Raw genomic sequence first — 10,830 nt, 5'->3', positions numbered from 1 at the left:
AAATCTATCACCTGGAAACCACCAGCCCCATGGGGAATCTGGTAGAGCTGTTATCCTTGTCTCTTTGAGACAGATTTCATTCTTCACTTTTCCTTCTTGTCCCTGGCCTGCTTTGTCATGGATGTTCCCTGCCTAACTTCTGTTGACATTGGAGTTTGCAACCCTTGTTTCAAGGCTAGTGTCATCTTGGAAGAAAGAGGCATCACGGTTGCCTGATTTCCATTCCTAGACTAGATCTGAGTCTCAGATGTTCTTTTAGGTTTAACAGCAAAGGCCTCTCATCCCCTCCACCCCCTTCCTGCTTTGGTGTTCCTTGAAAGCGATGCCACAGGGAAGCAGGAAGCCCAGGAAGCCTCTCTGAGGATGCATACACAGTGCATACACAGTGCATCTCTGAGGATGCATACACGGTGCATCTCTGAGGATGCATACGCGGTGCATGTTGGGGGACTGGGCCACCACACACCTCCAGGCTCCCCTGGACCAAAGCAGAGCCACGGCACAGACTCAGATCTCTGAGGAAACAAAAATAGAAAATAATGGGAATCGCTCACACAGCTTACTTTTTGAGAGGAATGCGTCCTTCTGGAGTGACTTGCAGCTTAAGTTTAGTATACCTGTTGGAGAAGCAGAAAACTGTTTAATTTTTTAAAAATTTTCATTGATGAATAAAATGCATAGAAAAAGGCTCTTTCATATGTACAGTTGGCTGAATTTTCACCTATTGTCCAAGTTTCTGCAATCAGCACCCAGATCAAGAAAAAGAATATTCTTATTTTAATAGAATCCCAGGAGCCCCTCTCATGCCCTTTCCATAGCTGGTCCCCCAGGAGCAAACCATTATCCTGACTTTAAACATTCAGATTAATTTTGCACTTTACATAATAGAATCACACTCTTTTATGGATTCTTTCACTCAACATTATATTTTCAAGATCCATCCATATATTTGCTTTTCACTGTGAATCTTTCACTCTCATTGGTGTATGGTATCCCATTGTGTGAATATAAAACTGCACTTATCTCTTTCACTGCTTCTGGGTGTGCAGACAAAGAGAAGACACAGGAGAGCTTACAAACTCTTTTGATGGGTATATAAACTGGGACCACCAACTGCTCACGCACACAGCCATTCCATTCCTAGGTGTGGATGCAACATAAATAAATGCTTACAGTGTGTTCCCCATAAGGCGTGCTCTAGAATGACCACAGCAGCTATTCATGGGGAGATGCCTGTTGGAAGTGGACATTTGCAATAGGTATGACTAGCCAACTAGCTGTTTTACTAGCTGCAATGTGCTATGTCTACGTGTCACTTTCCACCAACGTTCTGTGTGGCACAGCAGATTTTCCAGAAAGTCTGTTAGATGAAGAATGATAAGAAGACAATTGAAACAACAACAAAAAAAGAGGAATAAAGGGCAGAGGAGAGGGGAAGGCATGTAGAAAGGGTCCTGAAGGTGACAAACTGATGAGATGAGAGGATGACACGAAAGAGCATTTGAGAAAACCCATGAAGTCCTGACTAATAGCAAAAGAAACTCATGGAAGAGTATGAAAGAAAAGTGGACTGGAGTCTTTGGTTTGGAATGATGGGTATGTCTTACAGAAGAGGGAAGACAGAAAGTTATTAAATAAAAATAGAGGACCACCTAGTAATGTTTCCATTTGTGGTCCTGATTTCAACGTTTTCCAACCTCCTGAACATCCAGTGTCCAAACTGATCACAACCAGCTTTCCTACTTGCTCATCTGGCAGAAACTGTTATTTTCCTTGGTCAAATAAATTTCAGAAAGACTATGTAATTCGAGAGTGATTGGGTACTCCTGATTTGCTTTTTTTCTTTTTGTTTTCATTCTGCTTTTTCCTTTACATTCTTTTTCTCTTTTCTTATTAACAGTTGCTGTGATTGTCTAGAAGGACAGGAATCAGGACATCAGCTTACTGATTTAAGTTGCATCTATCAGAGATCTTAGACTCTGGAGAATTGAGTCCCATATGTTGTTCGTTCGCTTCCTCAGATTAATAATTGATACAACGCAGGCAGATGTAGGGCTGACGACTCTCTGAGATGAATAGTTTTTGATTTTGGGCGTAGTTGCAGGATTTAGAAGTATCTCCTTACTGCGTGTCAAAGGCATTGACATTCAGGCCAGCGTAGTGTAACACAGATGCAGGGCTGAGAGGAAAGAGCGATCTTTACTGGAAGTCTTCCAATTCCAAGCAGTGAACCTATCAGTTCTCTAACAAGTCCCGGAGGGAAATTTATGTTTATCAATGTGAGAAGCCAGTGCAGCATAAACAAAAGACTCACAAAGGAGAAAGGAAACTGACTCAGATGAAGCAACACCCTTTGCAATAAAATTAGAGCTACTTACGCCTTTTCCAGAAATGCGTCCCTGGACATGTTTTGGGCCAGCAGGTTTGTTGCCAAACTGAAAACCTCATTTGTCCATTCCTGAAAAATATGATTCACACTTTCATTAGCTTAAATACTGTGCAGTCATTAGACATATGTTTTTAGCAAGGCTACTAGGAAGACAAATTAGTTCAATTTTCATGCCTAAGGGTTTTTTCTCTTTTTTTCCCCTCTGTTAAAATGACATAATTAAATTCAAATCCCTGAACAACTACTCTTTTCCTAAGGAAACGTTCTTTACCCATAAGCAAAATTTTATCTGCTTTTTAAAATACCTACAGATAGAGAACTGATATATTGCCTTTAATAACCAAGTATGTCTCACTCTTTTCCTTGTGTTATAAACACATAAAGAATTTTAAAATGTAGTCAATTATATTTCCAACAGGGCTTCCCAGGTAGCATTAGTAGTAGACAACCCACCTGCCTACGCAAGTTTGATCCCTGGATAGGGAAGATCCCCTAGAGGAGGGAATGGCACCCCACCCCAGTATTCCTGCCTGGAAAATCCCTTGGACAGAGGAGCCTGGCAGGCTACAGTCCATAGGGTAGCAAAGAGTCAGATATGACTGAAGCGACTTAGCACATATACATATTTTCAACATGTCTGCAAAGAAGATCTTCCTATTTTACTACTCAAGCCAAAACAGCTACACCAGGGAATCTTTAAATGTTAATTACAGTTCTAGAAGTCTCTCAACTAGCTGCAGTCCCAATGTCACATAATACTCAGTACCATTCCCTCCCCCCAGCTCTGTCCATTCCTTACTGCTCCCCTAATCCCAATCCCTACCTCACACCATTCACCTCTGATTTCTCTTGGCATCCAAAAAAATGCAAAAGAACAAATCTACAATAAAAAAGCTGAAGTTCTATTCTGGGTGATGATTTTGAACACTCATTTAACATTCTGGGCTGGAAAAAAAGTCTCTAAGAGAAGATGAGATAAGAGCTAAGTAATGTAATCATCCGATGTTGCAGTTGACTTGGCTCTCTCTTCAATGTTCAACAGCTTTTCCATCTAATTTTGTTATTTCTACTATAGTTTTTATTGTTATTTTGTGTTTTGCCTCCTGGTTTATGAAAATATGCAAATAATATGCTATCATGTAATGCAGAAACAACTGAGGTAAAACTTGGGGTACCAAGTGATGGGGCAGGGAAAGGGACACTCTAAGCAGAGTTTTGTGTGTTTGTTTTTATTTTAAAATATTGAATTTATGTTAAAAAATCAGTACAGTAAAAACTGCCACACAAATAGTTATCAATGACAGATGCTCCTATCCATTCAAGTATAGATATGTAACTCCTTAAATTAAAGATTCTTAATTTTCTTGAGTGCCCCTTGGACTGCAAGGAGATTCAACCAGTCCATCCTAAAGAAAATCAGTCCTAAATATTCATTGGAAGGACGGATGCTGAAACTGAAACTCCAATACTTTGGCCACCTGATGCAAAGAAATGACTCATTTGAAAAGACCCTGGTGATGAGAAAGACTGAAGGCAGGAGGAGAAGGGGACAAGAGAAGATGAGATGGTTGGATGGCACCACTGACTCAATGGACATGAGTTTGAGTAAACTCCAGGAGTTGCTGATAGACAGAGAAGACTGTCATGCTGCAGTCCATGGGGTTGCAAAGAGTCAGACACAACTGAGTGACTGAATTTAACTGAACTGAATTTTCCTTGACCATAAAGAGAACTGAGCACTGAAGAATTGATGCTTTTGAACTGCGGTGTTGGTGAAGACTCTTGAGAGTCCCTTGGACTGCAAGAAGATCCAACCAGTCAATCCTAAGGGAAATCAGTCCTGAATATTCATTGGAAGGACTGATGCTGAAGCTGAAGCTCCAATACTTTGGCCCCCTGATGTGAAGAACTGACTGATTGGAAAAGATGCTGAGAAAGATTGAAGGCAGGAGGAGAAGGGGATGACAGAGGATGAAAGGTTGGATGGCATCACCGACTTGATGGACATGAGTTTGAGCAAGCTCTGGGAATTGGTAATGGACAGGGAAGCATGGTGTGCTGCAGTCCAAGAGTTGGATATGACTGAGCAACTGAACTGAACTGAATTTTCTTTGAAGACTTTTAAATCCTGAGGTTATATAAAATTAAGCAAAAAACATGCACATTAAGCACAGATGAATTTTGCACAAATAAGTGTGATCAAGCCAATTAAATTATCACCTGAAATAACTTGGACTTCAAAGAAAAATCTCAGATAACAACACCATATGTGCTGTAAAAGGATTTACATTATTCTGTCGGTTATAACTTACTGGCAGGATTTAGTGAGAATGGGGAGTAGCCTAAATGAATTGGAAAAAAGAAGGGAAGTTGTAACAAGAAAAGTAGAGTTGGGGGGAAAATGAATTAGAAAAAAAAAGAAAAGTAGAGTTTGGGGACTTCTCTGGCGGTGCATTGGTTAAGACTCCATATTTTTACTGCAGGAGGTGTGGGTTCTATCCTTGGGTCAGAAACTAAGATTCTGCATGCTGTGGGGTGCAGTAAAAAAAAAAAAATAGAGTTGGCATGAGAGTATAGAAAGCATTTAATGTCTGTTTAGTGTTTTGGAGAGAATTTGGCAAAAAATATGATATCATTGAAGGCCTTTCTTTCAGGGTGAAGGTAGGGCTGGACAGTGGGTTACAGAGGTAATGTGGTAGCCAATACAGGTGGGTTTGAGGCTGAGAAATGAGACAGAGGGCACTCAGCTATGAAGCTGTCACAGTCCAGGTGAGAAGTACTGACACTCTACAGATTGTTGGTGCAGGGCTTGGGGGAGACAGTACAGAAGAGCTGTCAGTGAAGCAAATTTGATAGACACAGAGAAAAACTTTGGAATAACTATTAATAGCTTTAAGATAAAATGTCCACATATTAGATTATTTTAAACTAAGAGTAATAATTACTGGCACTGATTTTCAAAATATGTTTCTAGTATAATACTCAATATTTTCCAGGTTAGGGGTCAAACTGTAGACTTTTCCAACTCCAAGGCAACTGTGTGTGTGTGTGTGTGTGTGTGTGTGTGTGTGTGTATTAGTTGTTCAGTCATGTTTGACTCCTGGCAACCCCATGGATTGTAGCCTGCCAGCTCCTCTGTCCATTGAATCATCCAGGCAAGAATACTAGAGTGGGTTGCCATTTCCTTCTCCAAGGGATTTTTCCAACCCAAGGATCAAACCAAGGTCTCCTACATTGCAGACAGATTCTTTTTCACAATCTGAGTCACCAGGGAAGTCCATGGCAATGTTATGCATTGGTAAAATTATTTATAACTGAGGGCAGTGTACCATTTTGTATATTTACTCGTGGCCAATTGCACACCAGAAATAGGTACAGTGAAGGTATTATGAAGACCTGGGGAGATTTAATTTGGTCTGACATTTAAGGTTGAAAGCTAAGACCTCTATTACATTCAGTCCAATAGAAATATGAAGGTACACAAATAATTTAAAATTTCCAGTAGCCACTTTTTTAAAAGGTAGAAATAAACAAGTGAAATAAATTGAATAATAAATTTTATTTAACCCAATATTTCAAACATATTATTTGCCATATAATCAACATAAGATTATTGGGCTAGTTTCTTTTCTTATCTTCATCTTTGAAATGAGGTATGCATTCTGCACTTACAGCCCTTCTTAATTTGCACTGGCAACCTTTCAAGGACTCAACAGTCACACATAGTTGGGAGTTTTGTCTGCATTATTGGTGAGCACATGTCTTCTAGATCCTTTGTTCTTTCTATGGGTCCTTTATAAAGCCAGTTGAAGGACTGCATCATCACCACATTCACTGCACAGTCGCAGCTCATTCAGAAAGTAAAGCAAAACTTATTTCATCACATTCTCAGAATGTGAGCATCTAAATATCCAAGTATGGAACTCCTAGAGTCCACTGATTTCCTGTAGCCTTATGAGGTGTGCAGAAGATCTGAGCCAGCCTGAATCAAAGACTCAGGGTCTCAAGCAATGACCAAGACAACTTTAGAAACAACACAGTCCTTGGTTGGTACTGGTGTCAGTCCATATTATATGGAATTAAAACAGCATGGTATGTTGCAGCCCAAGGGGTCACAAAGAGTTGAACATGACTTAGTGACTGAACAACAAAAAAACAGCATGTGTTTACTTTGGGCTCCCCAGATGCTGAGACAGGATTTAGGAGAAATGCGTTGACTATGAAGTGCTCTGGGGCAATGTTACCAGGAAGTGAGCAGGACTGGGAAGGTAAGAAGGCAGAAGGGTGAGGCTCCAAGCAAACTCTGCAGATGGGAACTTTGGTGTAACCCTTCCCTGTGTACAATACCACCCAAACTTGAATTTTCCGATGAGCAGAAAGGGAGCTGGAGTTTGACAATCCCTGTGCCTAACCCTCTTGGAGGGCACGAACAAAACCTGGTGTGCACCAGAACCCAGGGGAAAGGAGCCGTGCCCCCACAAGAGACTGAGCCAGACCTGCCCGTGAGTGTCCAGGAGTCTCTGGCAGAGGTGTGGGTCAGCGGGGGCCTCTGCAGGGTCGGGGCACTGAGTGCAGCAGTGCCTGGGAGCTTGTGGAGGAGGTCACCATTATCTTCATTACCCCCACCACAGTTTGGTCTCAGGTCAAACTACAGGAAGTGAACACAGCCCGGCCCATCAGCAGAAAGTTGGATTACAGATTTACTGAGCATGGCCCCACTCATCAAAACAACACCCAGTTCCCCCCTCAGTCAGTCTCTCCCATCAGGAAGCTTCCATAAGCCTCTTGTCCTTCTCCATCAGAGGGTAGACTGACTGAAAACCAGTTTCAGAAACTAACCAATCTGATCACATGGACCACAGCCCTGTCTAACTCAATAAAACTATGAGCCACGCCATGTAGGGCCACCCAAGACAGACGGGTCATGGTGGAGTGTTCAGACAAAACGTGGTCCACTGGAGAAGGGAATGGCAAACCATTTCAGTATTCTACCCTTGAGAATCCAACCCCATGAACAGTATGAAAAGGCAAAAAGATAAGATAATGAAAGATGAACTCCCCAGGTTGGTAGGTGCCCAAAATGCTACTGAAGAAGAATGGAGAAATAACACCAGGAAGAAGGAAGAGATGGAGACAAAGCAAAAACAACACCCAGTTGTCGACGTGACTGTTGATGCAAGCAAGGTCCGATGCTGTAAAGAGCAATATTGCATAGGAACCTGGAATGTTAGGTCCATGAATCAAGGCAGATATGAAGTGATCAAACAGGAGATGACAAGAGTGAACATTGACATTTTAGGAATCAGTGAACTAAAATGGTCTGGAATGGGTGAATTTAACTCAGATGACCATTATATCTACTACTGTGGGCAAGAATCCCTTAGAAGAAATGGAGCAGCCATCACAGTCAACAAGAGTCCAAAATGCAGTACTTGGATGCAATCTCAAAAATGACAGAATGATCTCTGTTCGTTTCCAAGGCAAACCATTCAATATCATGGTAATCCAAGTCTATACCCTGACCAGTAATACTGAAGAAGCTGAAGATGAATGGTTCTATGAAGACCTACAAAACCTACTAGACCAATACCCCAAAAAGATGTCCTTTTCATCATAGGGGGCTGGAATGCAAGGTAGGAAGTCAAGAAACACTGGAATAACAGGCAAATTTGCCTTAGAGTACAGAATGAAGCAGGGCAAAGGCTAATAGAGTTTTGCCAAGAGTACACACTGGTCATAGCAAACACCCTCTTTCAACAACACAAGAGAAGACTCAACCATAGACATCATGAGATGGTCAACACCAAAATCAGATTGATTATATTGTTTGCAGCCAAAGATGGAGAAGCTCTATATAGTCAGCAAAAACAATACCAGGAGCTGACTGTGGCTCAGATCATGAGCCAAATTGAGACTTAAATTAAGGAAAGTAGGAAAAACCACTAGACCATTCAGGTATGACCTAAATCAAATCCCTTATGATTATACAGTGGAAGTGACAAATAGATTCAAGGGAATACATCTGATAGACAGAGTGCTTGAGGAACTATGAATGGAGATTTGTGACACTGTATATGAGGCAGTGACCAAGACCATCCCCAAGAAAAAGAAACACAAAAAGGCAAAATGGTTGTCTGAGGAGGCCTTACAAATAGCTGTAAAAAGAAAAGTGAAAGGCAAAAGAGAAAAGGAAAGATATACCCATTTGAATGCAGAGTTCCAAAGAATAGCAAGGAGAGATAAGAAAGCCTTCCTCAGTGATCAATGCAAAGAAATAGAAGGAACAATAGAATGGTTAAGACTAGAGATCTCTTCAAGTAAATCAGAGATACCAAGGGAATATTTCATGGAAAGATGGGCTCAATAAAGGACAGAAATGGTATGGACCTAACAGAAGCAGAAGCTATTAAGAAGAGGGGGCAAGAATACACAGAAGAGCTATACAAAAAGATCGTCACAACCCAGATAATCATGATGGTGTGATCACTCACCTAGAGCCAGACATCCTGGAATGTGAAATCAAGTGGGCCTTAGGAAGCATCACTACAATCAAAGCTAGTTGAGGTGATGGAATTCCAGTTGAGCTATTTCAAGCCCTAAAAGATGATGCTGTGAAAGTGCTGCACTCCATATGCCATCAAATCTGGAAAGCTCAACTGTGGCCAAAGGACTGGAAAAGGACACTTTTCATTCCAATTCCTAAGAAAGGCAATGCCCAAGAATATTCAAACTACCACACAATTGCACTCATCTCACACGCTAGCAAATTAATGCTCAAAATTCTCCAAGCCAGGCTTCAACAGTACATGAACTGTGAAATTCCAGATGTTCAAGCTGGATTTAGAAAAGGCAGAGGCACCAGAGATCAAATTACCAACATCCACTGGATCACTGAAAGAGCAAGATAGTTCCAGAAAAACATCTACTTCTGCTTTATTGACTACGCCAAAGCCTTTGACTGTGTGGACAGGATCACAACAAATTGTGGAAAATTCCTCAAGAGACAGGAATACCAGACCACCTGACCTGCCTCCTGAGAAATCTGTATGCACGTCAAGAAGCAACAGTTAGAACTGGACATGGAACAACAGACTGGTTCCCAACTGGGAAAGGAGTATGTCAAGGCTGTTATTTAACTTATTTAACTTATATGCAGAATACATCATGAGAAATGCTGGGCTGGATGAAGCACAAGCTGGAATCAAGATTTCTGGGAGTATCCTCAGATAGGCAGATGACACCACCCTATGGCAGAAAGTGAAGAAGAACTAAAGAGCCTCTTGATGAAAGTGAAAGAGGAGAGTGAAAAAGTTGGCTTAAAACTGAACATTCAGAAAACTAAGATCATGGTATCTGGTCCCATCACTTCATGGAAAATAGATGGGGAGACAATGGAAACAGTGACAGACTTTGTTATTTTTTTTGGGGGGGGGTGACTCCAAATCACTGCAAATGTTTACTGCAGCCATGAAATTAAAAAACACTTGCTTCTTGGAAGAAAAGCTATGATCAACTCAGACAGCATATTAAAAAATCAGAGGTATTACTTGGCCAGCAAAGGTCCATCTAGTCAAAGCTATGGTTTTTCCAGTAGTCATGTATGGATGTGAGAGTTGGACTATAAAGAAAGTTGAGTGCCGAAGAATTGATGCTTTTGAAATATGGTGTTGGAGAAGACTCTTGAGAGTCCCTTGGACTCTCCAAGGGTGAGTGATCCAACCAAGGTGATCCAACCAGTCCATTCTAAAGGAAATCAGTCCTGAATATTCATTGAAAGGACTGATGCTGAAGCTGAAACTCCAAATCTTTGGCCACCTGATGGGAAGAACTGACTCACTGGAAAAGACCCTGATGCTGGGAAAGATTGAGGGCAGGAGGAGATGGGGACGACAGAGGATGAGGTGTTTGGATGACATCACTGCCTTGATGGACATGAGTTTGAGCAAGCTCCAGGAGTAGGTGATGGACAGGGAAGCCTGGCATGCTGCAGTCTATGGGTTGCAAAGTCAGACACGACTGAGCGACTGAACTGACCTGAACTGTGCCTGTCAGTCTTGGGTCAGGGCTGCTGAAGGGGACGACAATCCCCAGGCCTTTCCTGCCTTCCTTGATAGCAAAGGGGGTTCTGGCATTCAGAGGGCACAGTCAACAAAGAGACATGGGTGCAGGTTGTTGAAAGTTAAAGCCAGTCCGAACAGAGGTGTTGTGTGTGAAACTGGTGAAACGGTTGGAGGGGACCTGGGCAGAGCACTGCTGTGGGCAGCAGGATAACAAGTTCCAGGACGTTTGTGTACCAGAATTAACTACACTGTGTAAATGGGAGGTGGGTAACTACAGGATCTGAGAACTGGTTCGTACAGGTTCTGGAACCAGGCTTCTAAGACTTTTATGTGCATACAGATCACTTAAACAATCATTCTTATTGTTGTGTAGATAGATGC

At 41.7% G+C, this 10,830-nt stretch overlaps 1 protein-coding gene across 2 annotated transcripts in view; it reads right to left on the bottom strand.

Moving 5' to 3' along the window:
* PLCB1 (phospholipase C beta 1) overlaps window positions 1-10,830 on the bottom strand; it is an 824,470-nt gene that overhangs the window by 252,823 nt on the left and 560,817 nt on the right. For both annotated transcript variants that reach the window (XM_070471868.1, XM_070471869.1), the window contains exons 5-6: window positions 2,379-2,458; window positions 564-617 (exon numbers count right to left, since the gene is read on the bottom strand). In XM_070471868.1, coding sequence (XP_070327969.1) covers window positions 564-617; window positions 2,379-2,458 — 134 coding nt within the window. The remainder of the gene's footprint in view (window positions 1-563; window positions 618-2,378; window positions 2,459-10,830) is intronic.

Source organism: Odocoileus virginianus, chromosome 9 (assembly GCF_023699985.2).
Source record: "Odocoileus virginianus isolate 20LAN1187 ecotype Illinois chromosome 9, Ovbor_1.2, whole genome shotgun sequence".
NCBI classification, from domain to species: domain Eukaryota; kingdom Metazoa; phylum Chordata; class Mammalia; order Artiodactyla; family Cervidae; genus Odocoileus; species Odocoileus virginianus.
This window is presented reverse-complemented; position numbering and strand designations above follow the sequence as displayed.